The sequence below is a fragment of the Vanacampus margaritifer genome, chromosome 2, assembly GCF_051991255.1.
Source record: "Vanacampus margaritifer isolate UIUO_Vmar chromosome 2, RoL_Vmar_1.0, whole genome shotgun sequence".
In the NCBI taxonomy this organism is placed as follows: Eukaryota; Metazoa; Chordata; class Actinopteri; order Syngnathiformes; family Syngnathidae; genus Vanacampus; species Vanacampus margaritifer.
This window is the reverse complement of record NC_135433.1, coordinates 31400546-31417827: the sequence shown is the minus strand read 5'-3', so window position 1 is coordinate 31417827 and position 17282 is coordinate 31400546. Positions and strand designations below refer to the sequence as shown.

The 17282-nt window shown below is 39.1% G+C and overlaps 1 protein-coding gene across 2 annotated transcripts in view; it reads left to right on the top strand.

The window, feature by feature from the left end:
• zswim5 (zinc finger, SWIM-type containing 5) overlaps positions 1-17282 on the top strand; it is a 58419-nt gene that overhangs the window by 28812 nt on the left and 12325 nt on the right. The window contains exons 2-9 of one of the 2 annotated variants that reach the window (XM_077558258.1): positions 9595-9782; positions 10873-11041; positions 12501-12649; positions 13739-13889; positions 14459-14635; positions 15837-16034; positions 16318-16464; positions 16607-16744. In XM_077558258.1, coding sequence (XP_077414384.1) covers positions 9595-9782; positions 10873-11041; positions 12501-12649; positions 13739-13889; positions 14459-14635; positions 15837-16034; positions 16318-16464; positions 16607-16744 — 1317 coding nt within the window. The remainder of the gene's footprint in view (positions 1-9594; positions 9783-10872; positions 11042-12500; positions 12650-13738; positions 13890-14458; positions 14636-15836; positions 16035-16317; positions 16465-16606; positions 16745-17282) is intronic. The other variant, XM_077558259.1, reaches the window with a different exon arrangement.

The window sequence follows — 17282 nt, the reverse complement described above, 5'->3', positions numbered from 1 at the left end:
TCAGACAGAAAAAAAAGTTGGGCAAAAGACAAGATATATAATGTTCAGTATATGGGTGGATAGATTGTCTTATTTTGAAATTGATGCCTGCAATACGTTCCAAAAATGCTGGAGCTGGGGCAACAAATGACTGAAAAAAAAACACCTCTTTGGAGCATTCCACAAGTATACAGGTTATCTGGAAAACATAAACATAAACAAATATGTTGCGATATTTCACGTTCGGTCTGAACGGATAATGAAGGGATATTTACACCTAGTCTCAGGAACACTTCAGAAAACTGTTGTCAATAAGTGTCTCCATTAAAAGAGATGCGTATCTCGACACATGGGGTTCGATACGATTCTGAATGAACTTGACTTGTAAATGTGGCATTTGATTCAAAGATATATCTCTCTAGTAAAAGATTATTTTATGTTTATTGATTAATTTTAAGGTGGAATGATTCGGTTTGATTCGATGGACTTGCACCTGTTAAATAAAATCCCATTTTCAAATTGTTTTTTGTTACATCCCTAGATGTCCGTTCACACAGTTTGTCGCCACGTTTTTCTACGTTTTGATATTTGATGGGTCAGCTATGCAAATGTTTAGCCTTGAGAAATCCCTTGCAACTGGGCCCCTCCAGATTTGAAGTGAAGCGCCGTGGTGCAGACAATGCACGGATGGATGCACTAGGGCTGTGGTGTCCTTGACCAAATGCACGGGCACCCTGATCTGCTCCACAGGCACTACAAGTCGCCCCATGCTTCAATTTTCATTTACTGTTTTGTTTAGTTTTTTTTACTCACTGAATGGGTTAAAAGTAGAAGACAAATGTACTAAATGTTTGAATTCCCAACCCATAATAAGGGATTCTTATTCTTGGGATGTCATATTAGCTTGTTATTTTTGTTATATCTACTGTATATTTATATACAGTTTTTTTGTTTAGTTTTTTTTTAGTCCTGCATTTATTTAATAAGAAATTCAATATACCATATTGTGCAATAGCCACAGCATATAAAATATTGATCATCTTGCAGGTTCATTCTTAGTCTCGAATTGTGTGAGCGTAAGCAGTGTTAAAAAGCAAATCACAATTATATGCACACTGAGGGCTGAACAATAATGTGGTCTTAATCCCAATTTCTTTAGCCTTCAGTTATCAGGATCTACAGAAACTGGAGAAATGACAGCTTTTGTCGCACACACACACACACACACACTCAAATGCCCTTCGATTCATCTTCACCTGAAGTTCAGCTTTGCATTCACTCAATGTGTTTGTGTGTGAGCGTGGCTGCTCTTAGCCGCCTGCGCCTTTTGAGTTCCTGTATTCCCATGCAAGCTGAAAGCAGCATTTCAGCTTTTTCCTCTCAGAGTAACCTTCAATGCTGTGACGTGCACCTTTACAATGGCTTGAATTGACCAAGTGACTCTTTTGACAGCAGAATGTGTGCCCATCTTGAATTGAATTGCTTTAGCTCTTTGCTTGTATGGCTCCTTTCAATCTAGACAGAAAAAATCCTTGGTTGAATCTTAGATGCAGGCAAGCAAAGGATACCGTTTGTCCCTCCACACTCCTTGTTTACCTTCAGAAAGACAGCTCTCTGTGTGTGTGTGTGCGTGTGTTTGTGTGTGTGTGTGTGTGTGTGTGTGTATGTGCATGTGCAAACATCAGAAACGGAATTCGGAGCGTGCGTCAATATCGTCATTCTGATAGCCGTTCTTCAAGACTAAACTGTTTTTATTTCTGACCTCTGGTCAGTCGAGGTGGGCAATTTGTTGCTGGCACAGCTTTTGCTGACTTCCACCTGTTCCACCAGAGCTGTATTTTGGGCCATTTGCTCTTTTGCACTGACACATAAGATGAAAGGCACTTAATTAACCTGCCGTGAACCACCACCCCCACGCCCCGCTTTTCCTCTTTCCCCCATTGCAACAGAAAAGAGAAAATCAGGTAATCAATTCAGTGAAAACATGACAAATGAGTCCCTGCGGTTAGTGAGTTTGTGTGCGCGTGTGTGTCGGGCAGGGCTGCTGGGAAATCACAAATGAAACAATCCGGTTGTTATCGCATCAGCAAACACTGAAAAAGGAAGGAAGGGATGGATGACTGAATGATGGATGGCTGCATAGATGGATAGGCAGAGGGAGGAGATGATTCAGTGTGGCCAATGTGTATTTGTGCATATGCACGTCTGTTGTGCACAGATAGATGGCTGATTGAATACAGGGCCATGTGGGTGTCTGTGTGACTGGGAGCGTGCAAAGGGGTGCCGTGTTAACCTTGGAGCTGTCAGAACAGATGGGAGATGGGAAGGGCTGCAGGGGATGTGTTTGCTGCTGGAGGGGGATGGATACCAGGGCACGTTTGCAAAGGAGCTGTGAGGTCTAAAGGAGGAGATGACAGGACTGGTTCGTCTGCTGGACGTATTATAGAATCAGTGTTTGAATGAAGTGTACAAAAATCAATCATTAAAGACAACTAGGTTTGGCTTGTGTTCATAAATAAAGTTGACTTGACATACAGTATGTTCAGAATCTGATTCAATTCAATGTTTTGTTTGTGATGAGGATTGTCGTGCAGGACAATTGACTCTTATGGAAAATGCATAACACATATTAATGCTGATTTTGTGAAACCACAAAGTTATAGCTAAATGATAATCTCATCTGTTTGAGTGACACTTTCAGAGAGGTATTAATTAAATTAGTAGTTTCTTAGTAGTTGTGGTTTACTATGGCAGAGCCCCTGTGAAATATAATAGAACTTTATTTGTCATTGTGTACACAATGAAACTTATTTCAGCAGCATCCTTGCCTTCGGCACTACATCATAAAAGCATAACTTATCAACAATGACATACTTATACACAACAAATAATCAAATAAGCCCTAATGCCAATATATAGTGTCAATTTAAAAGTGGTCATGCGTAAGTGCATTTATTAAGGAGGTTTCATGCATTTAACAGCTTGTGGATAGAAACTATGCAGTAGTCTATTTGTGCTCGCGCTCAATTTCCTCTATCTTCTTCCAGAAGGGAGAACAGTTTGTGGCCAGGGTGTATGGGGTCTTAAAAGATGGAGCTGTCTTTACTGTGTAGCCTGCCAGCATAGATCGTTCTAATGAGAAACCTTCTTGTCCTTAGGAGAAACCTCCTCATCCTTTAGAGAAACTTTCTTGTTCTAACGAGAAAGTTTTCTTGTTTGAATGAGAAACGTTTCATTAGGATGAGAAACATTTTTACCTGCGAGTGGTAACTTTTTTAAACATATTTGGGAGCAAATGAGTTAAGCAAGGGTTTTATTAACCAATAAAAATATGACAATGTAATAAATAAATCGGTTTTCTTTTTGATGTAAGCAACAGTTCTTATTTCTTAGATTCACATTGTGAGTAGCAGCAAACTGTATTTTCTTGTATGTAAATTCAAAACTCAGCACTATATTGTAAAAAAACAAAAACAAAACATAACTGATATATATTTTTTATGCTATTATATTCTAACCTTCCTGGCGAAGGGTGTAGCGTACAATATTTCAGTTCTGGTTTCCGGTTCAGTTTAGCGAATAGATATTCTCTACACAGTGCAGACATATATTAATTTACCTGCAATTTTGATGTGCAAAGTTGCGTACACTCCACTTTAACACAGCCGGATGTCTATGAAAAGTGTAGTCAATCACCCATGCACGTAATTCTGGTGTCATTCTTGGGTTAGTTTAGTAATTAGCATGGCTTGTATCTTTTTTTGTTGGTTCAGCCGGACCGGCTTTGAGTGGGGAAGAGTGAATACCAACAAATGTGCAAATAAGCAAATTTGCGGGTGCTCGCCCCCACTCGCATTATGCCATCTGCGCCACTCGGCACGCATTCTTGCCTATCTGCACAAACGGTATCAACTTAAATGTAATCGCACTGATATCGGCGTTTGGTTTGACTGTATCATAACATAATGGTGTGCTGTGTTAGAACATTTTAAGCATGAAATTTAGTTAGGAAGTGAGTAAAGTAGGTTTCTGGAGGGGTACAGTATGTGTAGTATTTTTGTGGAACCTTGAGAAAAATTGAATTAATGGAATATTTATTTGGAATTTGCAATGAGTGGGGTTTGTCTATGGGGAGGCATTAGAATAAGAGCGCTGTCTATTTAAATATGTGCGAGCGTGTGCATGCACATACATATACTTTGGCTCACCGCCCGGCACTATTCCCCCAGCTGATTAGGGTTAATAGCCTAGACCATGAGGAATTGTCTGCGTCCTCATTGGCTGACTTGCTGAGGGGTGGGAGGGTTTTTCAGCATGTGACAGATGGCGGCGCTGTGTGTGCAATTGTGGATGTACAATGGAAAGATGTACAATGGCGCTTGTTGTCCTCCACTCCCCCACTCTACACTCATTTTGTTTCCTCACTATTTTAATTTTCTCTCCCTTATGCAAACGTTCACATGCACTTGCCAATTGTACTGAGCATTCTGTTATTATGTTAGCAATCATGCATTACTTTACATTTCAAGTAAAGCAAAAATGCTACGTGTAGGCTTTGTGTAGTCTCTTTTTCGTGAAACGCATAATGTAGATATGATTTGTGGAGGGCTGAAAGCACACAGCCTCGTGTTGTGTCGTTACTACCCAATGATACACACCATGTTGGTGAAATGTCAGCAGGGGACTATCAAAGCAAGCACACATACCTGCAACACAAGAGCAAAAGCATTACACACACACTGCACAGAGTTGTGTGTTCCCTTAGGATTAGAATGCATTATTGTACTTTTCCCATACACTCATAAATCACCTTTGTTCAAAATTAATGTATGTTGCCAAACTAAACCTAGGATTTAAAACAAAACACCAGTGTGCACGTGTGGCTGTCTGCGTTTGAGAGAGAGATGAGTGATATCTTCTGTGAATATCACTGCTTTTTCATTTCATGTGTTGGCTGTGGCATTAAGAACAAAAGTGGGCAGGCTTTGAAAAGGTTGTTTTGTGTGCTGTGTTTTATGTTTCTGAGTATGAGTGCACAGACTGTCGGACACAGCATCTGTTTTTTTTTCTTATCAAGTGTCATTGGATCCCCATCTGCTGAAGACATACTGTTTCTCTCGACCACACACTGAGGAACACTGCCATGTGAGAGTGCCTTCATAACAAGAAAGTAATATCCAGTGGTTACTTTGCGGTACACTTATTACGGATTCACTATATCACGGATTTTTATTTGGGTCCAACATTAATACATTACGGGATTTATCTTAGGTTGTACCTCACTATTTTGCAGGCTTTTCAGAGATTATTACCCCCCTGACCAACTGCGCTGCCCCCACGCCTCCTGGATTTACCGTATTCGTGCTGCTATTTTTATTGTTATATTTACAAAGTTAACAAGTGTGTAGAAGGATGAGAACTGTGTGGTGGCTTCGTTATGGCTCAGTAGAAGCACAACGGGTTTTGTTGGAAAGGGAACTTTCAGAATCAGAATCTGCAATTATTTCATTGGTGCTTATTTTAGTAACTTGAGCTTTTTTCTTTGACCTTGAAATTGGCCTTGTACATCACGTGACCTTAAAATTTTTCATGAAATTTAATCCCTCACGTTCTCTCAAACATTATAAAAATTTCAGCGATTTGTTTGTTTGTTTTGCAGCAATAAGGAGTCAAAGTATCCATAACCTCAGAATGTTCATTGAATATACATTGAAGTCTGAGGGTATTAATACCCAAAAGACCACCTGAGCAGCATGCGGGCCTGTTCTGAAAATAGCTTTCCAGAAATAGCACAATGTAATTTTCTAGCAATGTTGTAGAAGTGATCAAAATGTAATCATTAACATGATCAATGTCTTTACACAAATGAATATCACTAATTAATAATAATAATAATACTGTATTGGATAACATTATTAAATGTAATTTGAGCAAATTTGTTATTTCAGTAGCGTGTATCAATCTGGTAGCAATTCGCATTAATCAGTACCCAAGAAGTAGCGATCAGCTTCAAAAAGGTTGGTGACCCCTAGTGTAAATAAATACACAGCATTGATTAGTTAATTGCCACATCAAATGCAGCCAATCATGAACAGGTTTTACTTGTCGCAATGTAATTTACACTCATTTGACTTGCACAGTATTTGGAAGCAAGTTGTTTAAATGTGTGACGTGTGTATAGGAGGTTTTCCCCTCCTAGACTTAATACTAGCTTTATACTGTAGCACACGGGTTATGTCATGTCTGTTGGCTATGTAAATAAGATACTTCCTCATTTCTGTCTGTGCTTCTTCTCTCAGGGCCATTGTTTTCTGCATGTCTGTGTCTTTCTGGTCGTCTTGCGCTCATACCGAAAAAGGCTCCACCCACTTTGGACAAATTTGCAGCCAGCCAAGCTCTGTCATTGTCACTACTGAAATACCAGTCTTAAAATGATGAAATCATATTATAGTATCATTTTGACGGCGTGGATCACGGTCCTTTTCAACTACCCATAAACAGTGCAGGCCTCTGAGCTGTTGTTCTTTCTGTGATTTTTGTTTATTGATGTATTTTCACTAAATATGTGGACAACATGCAAATAAGGGTTTAACATGTAGAGAGCCAGAGGGGATGATAAAATATGTTCTGATTGCAAATTTATGTTCATATGCTAATTATGCTGTAATACTCAATAACTGGTAAAACTCATCATCTATAACTTCCTGTTTATAACTCATCCAGCTGTGCCCATCTTAAGGTCAAAATTCCAATTTCTGAAAAATTCTGAATTAACCATTTACATGCGTGAGCAGACAGAGAAACTTCCTACATGGTAATGTGATCGAACCCACAAAACCCATAATGATACAATTAGACCTAATTTCCACGTCTTATTTTCTATTGTCGATAAGACATTGTTTTCATATCACTCACAGACTGTCACCACACTAATAAAGAAGTCGGTTCCTCCTCGCTCCAAAATATATTGTTGTGCTGCGTCAAACTTTTGCCATTTTTGTTTATCTCTGCATGTGTATTTCTGGTGAAGTAGCACGCATGCATGCGTGACAGCTGCACATACAAGTACATTCTGTACAAAAAAAAAAAAAGTTCCGTTTTGCATTATTCCGTGCGAATAATGCAGAACACAAACCAATGCTTCGTTCAATTCAGATCTCATTTATATGAACATGTGTTCTCGTTGCAAAAGGCGTAACCTGTGGGTCTTATTTGGGTTTTAAGAAAACCTGAATAAGAGCATACGTAGTTGGGTTTTTGCACGTTTAAATGGCGTTGCAAAAGGGTGTTGATGTAGTCAATGAGTCCCTGTGAGTCATCTGCAGATTTCAGGTTATAGGCGAAGGATTTTATTTAATTATTTTTTTGAGCCCAGTATCTTGAGATGAAATTTGAGGATCTTTTAAAAATATATATATTTTTTGTGTTCCTGTTGGTAAATGGTTTTGTCTATTGTTCAGTTCAAAACTTGTTCATGGTATGTCTAAAAGAATATCCAATATAAATAAACCTCATGCAATCAAACGTCTGGTCTGATTCCCAATTCGCCCCAGAAATTTTGAAGCATTCTTTTGGAATATGCGGTGCTTTGAAAAATTAAAAATGTTCATTCCTTTTACTGGATATGGAACTTCCACCTTAATAGTAACTTGAGGTGAGAGCGTTTTCATTTCATTTCAATAATAATTGTTTCAAACTAATATGATCATGCAGGTGACATTTCTGTCTACTGAGTGCGATAACCAGGTTACCGGAATGTATGAGTTGGATTAGTAATTTTTTTATGGAAAAAAAATTGTGTCCGTTGACCTTACAAGGTTTTCATTTTAGTCCTCCGTTTCCTATCACTATTTCTTTGCCAAGGTGATTCAGCGGAAATGCGGCGTCATTCACCGACTATGGACGATTCAAAATTTACTGGAAATAACAACAAAAGTGAGCCCTTGTGGGTTCTTAAGAATTCAGATTCATGGCTATATAGGCAGCTACGAAAGAACACTCTTGTTGCAATGAGAAGAGAGACAATTTAGCATTCAATCTTTCCGGTGCCAACTAGATCACTCGACCCTTCTACCTAAAGCTAACTTTTTACCTGCAGTCTTTTTTGACATGTTTTGGCAAATTGGGTTTGTAAACCCATTTTCATTAGAACCTTTGTTAGATTTAACATCTACTTTTGAATGGTCTGTTTAGAACCTGATTTATCAATGAGTAAAAACAATTTGTTACACGATACTCGAATGCCATTGTTGTATTTTCCTACTCCTTGTCGTCGAGTTACAGCTTAATCAGCTCTTGCTTTATCTGTTCATTACAAGATTGTATTTCTAAAACAAACACAGCCTCCCGCTATCCTTTTTACGCCGCACAACTTATACTGAATGAACAGCTGAAGTACCATCTAATTGCCTGACCATAAGATTCCCAAAGAGTAATACCGACTAACATTGAACGAGTCCAGGCCGTCCTCGATAGCTAAATTAGATCATTAGTGGTCGAACCTACATCCTACATCTAAAAGGGTACTCGATAAAGGTGCAGGTTGACTTCAACTGTGTGATGTTCTAAACGTGGCTAGTGAGAACCTCAACGAATGTCTGTCAACATCTGCACTTGGCACCATCCTGTTAGCATGAGCGAGGTTCACGGGAAGTTTTAAGCCTTCAGATGGACAGTCGGTCAGGACCTTTTAGAACCAGGAAAATTACTATAAGTTCTAGAGGTTCTGCAGAAAGCCCTTTTTATTCATCTCTACCATGCTGGTCCATACCCCAGAATTTAATTGTGGGGGTGGGTGGTGGATTCTGGTTGGGTGATGTTACGGGTTTTTGCGTGTGTGGCTGCGTGAAAATAAGATTCCGACACATTTCCCCCTGCCTTGGCCCAAAATAGGCCTGTCATTGTCCAGTTTACTCACGCTTCCTTCCTTTAAGGTCTTATATTTCTTGCTGGCTTTCTGACTCTAGATGAAGCTCTGAAGGTTGTTGTGGGTTTTGTTTGATGCAACTAATTTGTACCTCTTGCCTCTGACCAACTGCCATTAGAGGTCAGTGCATTTTAAAGAAGGCGGCAGTGGTTACTTCACTAGTTAATGATTTCACATGCTAGGCACACCTTTATTACTCACTATTATTTTGTCCATAAAAGTTTTTTTGTATTTTACCTCATATTTTCCCCTTTATCAATCAGTCTTAAGTGGAAGTTGGCATTAGAGGCTCAAAAACAAATCCAGCAGTCATTTGTCATCTCACTGTGTGAGGAACCTCAACATATACACTCATGTCTCAGCAGGGAATGTTCCACTGTTAGCAAACCGCCTTCATTTTGTACATTCTTTACAGCTACAGTATGTAGAGAAACGAGAAGCAGGGGGGTGGGAGGATATCCTGGTTGAGAGACATGTCATTAAGATGTGCATTTTGTACACAAGCTTCCGTCTAGATATGCAGTTTCAAGTTATGTCTCTTTGCTTCTCGCTTGTTTCTTTCCTCACAAGAGTTCATGTTAAAACTCTAAAACTAAGGGACAAAGTTAAACCATTGTGAAGATGTTTCTTTTTTTTTATCACAGTGAAAAAGAAGCCAACTTAAATTTCCTTGTTTCTGTCTTGTGCAGGGTTTCACCTGAGTGGCACTGTAACCGAACCCGCCGCCTCAACAGAGCCTGAGGTCACCCACAAGGTGGCCATCAGCTTTGATCGTTGCAAGATTACCTCTGTCACCTGTGGCTGTGGAAATCGGGACATTTTCTACTGCGCCCATGTGGTTGCGCTGTCTCTGTACAGGATTCGCAAGCCTGAACAGGTACAGTGTACACTTGCGCTGGTTTTCCGTTACAGGTTCCAGTATGGCCTGGCACTACACCGCTTCGTTCTCGCTTAGTCTGACCTGACCTGGCCTGGCCTGGCCTCCGCTCCTTTTTCATTACAACAGGCGCCAACCATTTGTGGGGTGGGATCAACTGAATTGTGCAGCCTCCCCCCACTGCACACTCACATTATGCACTGCGGGGTTCTGCCATAAGATTTCATGAGTGGCGAGTCTAGCCACAGGTTTCGCAGTGTTTTAAAAATAGGAATCGCAGTTGCATGATGTGGCCAAGTTGCAAAAAAATTAAATAAATCTGGCACAGGTAGAGGAGCCATCAAGACATACAAAAATAGACATAAAAAAAACATACTAAATGCATAAAGGCTCAATGACAGATAAATTGTCCGATGATACCCATTTTATGAATTATCAGGTGGCGCAACCTAAATGAAATAACCAAATTGGGCCTTTTTTTTTAAAGTACATTTAAAGACAGGAGTTTATATCATCCACAAAACAGTCAAGAACCCATGGGAACTGCTATCAGGTTTGTACTGTCTCACAACTGTAAGAAAGTTACTCTTTTAGCAACAAATTCGTGTGTCATCGTTTGGAATGACCTGAGAATAACAACTAAATTAAATTTGTCCAACAAATATATTTTCATTTTAATTTTACTTGGGTGGCTAGCTGGTTTTGTTTAGATGGCTAACAGTTAGGTAGGTAGGTTAGTTAAAGATGAAAATATTATGTGGCCTAAGCAACCATCATCTGGTGCAACCGATGTAGAAAGCTTTCCGATAGATGTATGTCCTAAATTATGGCTGTCCTAAATTGTAGATACAGTAATAGTAAAAATGTAGAGGTTGTTGAGGTGGGCTCCTTGCCGATTGGCTACATCTGTCAGTCAATCAGATGACAGTGATATCAAGGCCCTGCTGGGCATGTATTTCAGAACCACCTACATAAATGTTCCATACTGTAAATAAAAGATGAATATAAATGGGCTGTAGCATATTTTTGTAAAGTTGAGGAATAAATTGGGATATAATGTTGTTATGTGTCAATTGTTGAAACGTTGCAGGTGAAGCTTCGGTTGCCCATCTCAGAAACATTGTTCCAGATGAACAGAGACCAGTTGCAGAAGCTGGTCCAGTACCTGATTACAGCCCACCACACCGAAGTGCTGCCCACAGCTCAGAAATTGGCTGACGAGATCCTCTCATCCAACTCTGAGATCAACCAAGTTCACGGTGCGGAAATATACACTGCTTCTTCCTTCTTCTTGTGTCTTTTTGAGAGAAATATGTCATTTATTTTGATGTGATTCTCTGTTGTAATGATAATGGGGTGGGTGAATATGGTAATCAATTTATTAATAAATTTGAATTGATTTGTCAGGTGTTACTATATTGTTTAGAGGCTTACGTAGTTCATAGCACATAACAACTGACATGCACTGCCTACTGTAACGACAGGGCTGCGAACAGACAGGGGCTAGTTTACAAATACAGTCAGTCTTGCCAACATAGTGATGTGCTCATCATATTTAACAACTCTTAGTAATTGTTTTACAAAAAAAGTGATAAGCAATTTTAACTTTAGCTAATAAACATACAACATGAGCAAACATTTTCATAATGCTTTGTGTATGACAAGAAAGCAGCCTGATGGAAGGCCATCATGTTGTCACTTGCTCTGAACATGACAAAGAAATATATTTTTATATATTGTAAAAGCATTTTTTAATTGACATATTGCAAACTTTTACCTGTGGTTTGTGCTTCCAAGCAACAAATATTTTCCTGTGGTTGCCTTGCCTCACCTGGACAATGTGAGAAAAGAAACAAACTGCACAGGCTGGACTCATTTCATGATATTAAATTGTTAAACATTTTAGATCTCAACTCATGTTAATTGAACAAGGATCATGTTTTGTCAAAAGAGACAATTTGGTTGAAACCCTTATATTTTAGTTATCCATAAAAAATATTTTTTTTCGGGGAGTTTGTTGCTAGGTTAGGTTATTGCTGAAATGGAGCATATCCCCAAAAAGAAAATTGAAATCTGAAAGAGTATTTTTGTGCATTTTCTCTTTTATTTTGCAGCCACATTACCCAGCCTTAATTTAATGTTGCATATGTATCCCCCTGTTAATGTTAACTAGTTTGTACAGCTCTCCAGTGCAGCAGAGCCACATTGTGCTTCCTGTCTGTGTTTGACAAGAAAATGGGGTCATGGAGGCTGTTGATCCACGAGCAAGGCTTTGATTGAGGAATGTTTCTGTTTGCTGGTTTGTGTTTCCCACAGCCAAATTGAAACGTGCGGTTTCAGTTCCTCAGCTTCTTTGCTTGATCAAAGCTACTCCCCCTTCCCCTGTTCCAAATTGAATTATTTAGAAACATACACACAGAAGAAAAAGGAAAACCAAAGCAAAGTGGTATCAGCACACTTCCTGCTGCAGAAATAAAAATAAATACTGAATTCCACATTTTGTTTCATTCAGTTTGCAGAGCTAGGCCAATCCTGGATGAGCACAGGAAGTGTGATGTTTTTCTATAGCGCCTGTTTTGAAATCCATTTCCCATGGACTCTGAATGCTTGGAGAACATGACACTACAATCATTCCTTATTTTTTTGTTATGCTTTCTTTTTGTTAATATGTCTCACATGATGACCAGCTGGTTAATTGTGTACGTGTGTTTCCCTCAGGTGCTCCCGATCCAACTGCTGGTGCAAGCATTGATGATGACAACTGCTGGCATCTGGATGAAGATCAAGTCAGGGAACAAGTCAAGCAGTTTTTGTCCCAGGGAGGATACTACGGCTCTGGGAAACAGCTCAACTCAATGTTTGCAAAGGTACATCTTCCTCTGCTGGATTTATTTTAGTATTCCTCAGAAGGCCGGGTTTAAAAAATCAATATATCCGTATCGAATCGATATTCCTTTTCATAGTCCAATATCGATTCATAGAACCATGAATAAAAACTTTTAAATATGGCTACTAAATGCAAATGTGCCTTTCTGTTATTCAAAGTTCCCCAAGAAGAACCCAGTGTTTTTGTCACATTATTTATATAGCGCTGTGGTTGCAATCGATTTCAATTACTATTTATTGTTTAGATCAGGTCTTGTTCAATAAAACATACAGGATTAATGTAGCTGGATTGGATTCAATTCTAAATATAAATATTCATATTTTTTTCATACTAATGCGCCAATTAAGATTATTTGCAGCATTTATACTTCTGAGAATGTCTCTCATATAAAAGTAAAATTGTTACTGCCTGAAATCCTTAAATTAATCTAAAATCAATGTGAATCGAATCGGGGCCTTCTCAATCTAATCGATTTTGGAAATCTGAATCAATACCCTCCCTAATTCCTCACAACTTACTTTTTAAATGCATTAGTAAGCAGCCTGAACACACAAAAGATAAAATGTAATTGTATAATATTATATAAGGCATGAAATACCACCTGAGTGAGTACCGACACTTGGAAATGTGTGGAAATGTTTTTTCTCAACTATTAAGAAAAGTAAAGTTGTTGCCATTGATCATCAATTAGCATGCATTGTTGAAATAAAGTAAAATAATAATAATAATAATAATAATAAAACATATTCAACATACAGTGTATGTGATAATTTCTTGCAGTTGGCTTAATGACAATTGTCACAAAAGGTGAGTTTTGTAATTTAGGCCAATTTTTCCTGCTTTTGAAATCCATTACAATTAAATGACAGCTTAAGATAGGCAACTATTACCACCAAAGATTTTGAATATGAATGTTTCTCATCAAAGTCCGCCACAACAAGAAACACAAACACTTGTTGATGAGAATATTAATAAGCATTTAATATAGTTTACTATTTCAACTGTTTCCTCTGCCAATAAGAAAATGTGACAAAACTTATTTTATTTAATTTGGGTGGGGTCTTTCTAGGTGCGTGAGATGCTAAGAATGCGTGACTCCAATGGTGCCCGGATGCTGACTCTCATAACGGAACAGTTTATGGCAGACCCTCGACTGTCTCTATGGAGACAGCAAGGCACAGGCATGACGGACAAATGCAGGCAACTCTGGGATGAGCTAGGTAAGTGCAGTCAGTGAAAATGTAGCTTACTTAATGTTGTTTTATGTAGTTTCTCGCTGTTCTTTACCTGGCCGGGCCTTTCTACTTACTCATGGCACAGAGTGAACAATGAAGCCTTCGAATCAATATCGCTGCTCAGCTTCTGTGAAATCAATCTGAGCATTTAGGATGTCAATGTGAACACTTCCTGGGCAAGTGGGTGTGATCATGACACACAACTGACACAGAAATAACACACAGTCTCATGTTTGTCAGTGATCTCATTGAATTGACTAAGAATTAAAAAAAAAAATCAACTATCCTGTTTAAAGACACATAACGTAGTTAATATTAAAGAAATACAAATGACCTGCATGTTGGTCTATAATTTTCTAATAGTGTTAGTGTTATTAAGATACATTTATGTTTGACAAACTCGGGGGGGAAATATAGATAGTCCTGCTATTTTGTAATTCAATGAAAACCAATTCTTTTTTTTTTCTTTTTTTTTAACTTGTCTTCATTTTTCTACAAAGTATTTGGATCACTCGAAAAGCATCAACAATGCTTTTCTGACCTGACTGCCCTAGGTGCGTTGTGGGTGTGTGTGGTGTTAAACCCCCACTGCAAGAGTGAGGAGAAGAGCAGTTGGCTCAAGCAGCTGAAGAAGTGGAGCGACATGGATGTGTGTCCGCTGGAAGATGGCAACTATGGTAGCGAGCTCCCAAATATCACCAATGCTCTGCCGCAGAGCAACCTGGCCCAGGGTCAGTACACAAACACACATACAGTACTATATAGTCGTTCATAGAATTGGAATGCACCGATAAGCACCAAATACAAGCGCTTACATTTGAGTACTCACCGATACCAAGTACTGATGATATCAATTGTGATGAAAATTTGTTTTATTCAAATCTTGTATAAAAAGTAGGGCTGTCAGGTGATTTTAATTTTCTAATCATAATTAATCGCATGACTTCAATAGTTAACTCACGATTCATCACCAATTTTATATCTGTTCTATATGTACAATAAAATATTTGTTTATGTTTTCATACTCTTGTTAACATAAAAGTGGGAAAAAATTAACTAATAGAAATATGGCCGCTTCTTTTAGTCATTGATACAGCAATTTCATAATAATTCATAACATTGAGTTAAAATTAAAAAGATGTACTGTACTGTAAAAAGCAAGTGTTATATTGATTTGCGTTAAGGTAATTTTTCTGCCACTAGATGGCATAATTGCATTTGTAAGACGGTGGTGACAGCTCTGTGCATCTGTCTTTTCATATTAAGAACCATCTAATCTTTAACATGAAGTAACTTGTGAAATTTTGCACAAATTATAAAATACAACTTGATCCCAGTCTCCAGTAATCTATGCATTATCATTACATCTAAATCGTAAATTTTGATGTGTCTGCTGCATTGCGACTGGAATTGCCCCAGTACAGGCTTTCCAAGTAAGGGGCGGTCAGCAATCGCGCATTTACAAAATTTGTGGCGTTAAAGCAACTTTAAATCAACTCAAAATGAATGCACAAATTTTGACACCCCTAATTAAAACAGATTTTTTCACTCCCTTTTAACACGTTGACGGTTAATGTTCCATGGTGGAATGCTATAGCTTTGTGGTGGGAGCACGGATGGGTCAGATGTAGCTTGAGAAACTCGCTTGCAGACAACCCGTCACTTTAATTTGCTCAGGCAGCCGTCTCCGAGCGGATTTCGTCGTCATTTTGCAGAGCATAATTGGCTGTCATCCATGTTTACCTTAAAGTTTCTCCACATGGCTGACATGACTCCTACCCGGAAGGTCAATGTCAAGCTGGTAAAGTATTACAGCTGTTACGGTATTGAAGCTTTCCATGAGTCCAAATATGAGTACAAATGCACCACCTATACCGATGTGCATCCATTCCTAAATTATACACTATGCCTGATGTGTGTATTGCTTGTCAGACTCTCTGTCCAGGCCACGGAGGACCGTGTTCAGCCGGGCAGTCGAGGCTTGCAACCTTCATTGGCAGGGCAGCCACCTTCAGAGGATCATCGGCAGTGATTACTACATGTCTCCATCATACCAGAGAGATGAGGAGAGTCTGCTGTTTAATCCACAGGGCCTGCCCCTCTGGCTTGGTACGCAAATACACGCACGCAGTGAGTGAACTATGTCAAACATTGAAATTGTTAATCGATGACCAGTTTTAACTGCATAAACACAATCACATGTGCACAGCACATACCTGTACTTTCAATGTCTTTAACCAGTTTAAAGTCATCACTAGAGGTCAAACAATCAGTTATTTCTCATATGCAAACAACTTGACTAGTAAGTTTACCCAACATACATGCAATATACGCATACACAGACGTACATACACAGTAGTTCTGATGACACTCAGGTGAATTTCTTCAACATGTCCCTTTGTCAAACCTGCAGACCACGTACCGACAGCATGCGCTCGCGTAGATGCCCTGCGTTCCCACGGTTACTCCAGGGAAGCCTTGCGACTAGCAGTGGCCATCATCAACACGCTCCGCCTCCTACAGCAGCGTGAGATGGATATCTATAAACACCAAAAGAAAGGTAGCACACACACACACACACACACACACACACACACACACATGCCCCCCACTTTTCTTGTTGATGTTTACTACGTTTTGTCATGTTTTGGGACAACTTGTCAATAAAGGGGCCCTCTTACTTTCAATTATCCCTCCCCCAGAGCTTCTTCAGAGGGGCGTGACTACCACCACTAACCTGGAGGGTTGGGTAGGACATCCTCTGGACCCCATTGGCTGCCTGTTTACCACACTCACCGAAACATGCAGGGTCGATGACGACAGCACCATGGACACAGGAGGTAAAAAATCATTAACATGTACTGAAAAATAGTCATATTTAGGTTGCAACTATTTGCCAAAGTCATATTTCCAATTCATTTCTCCTCTACCTGTGCCATCTTTGGCACGGTTCTCAGCAAACCTTCAACTGACGTATAAAAAATAATAAGAATAATAACCTGCAGTACAGTCTTGTTTACTATTAAATCTACTGAACGCACAACATTACTTTGTGGTTTAAGGGTTTGGTTACCAAAAACTAGACTGTTCCTTGTTGAACTGATGATGCATTGCCAACTAGAGCTGAGGTGATCCGGCTCATCAGCAGTGAATCAACAGACAAGAGACCCCTATGTTCTAATGGCAGGGCCAAGAGCTATTATGCTCCATAAACTAGCATGGTACAGCCTGCTCCTTAAGACTATATTGTGTTCACATGTGTTTACATACTACATTTTAGGCAGTCAATGTATTAAAAAAAAAAAGTTTTTTAAAGTCTACACAACTTTATTGGAATGACATGTTTCTGTCATATAAACAAAATAGACCATGATCATT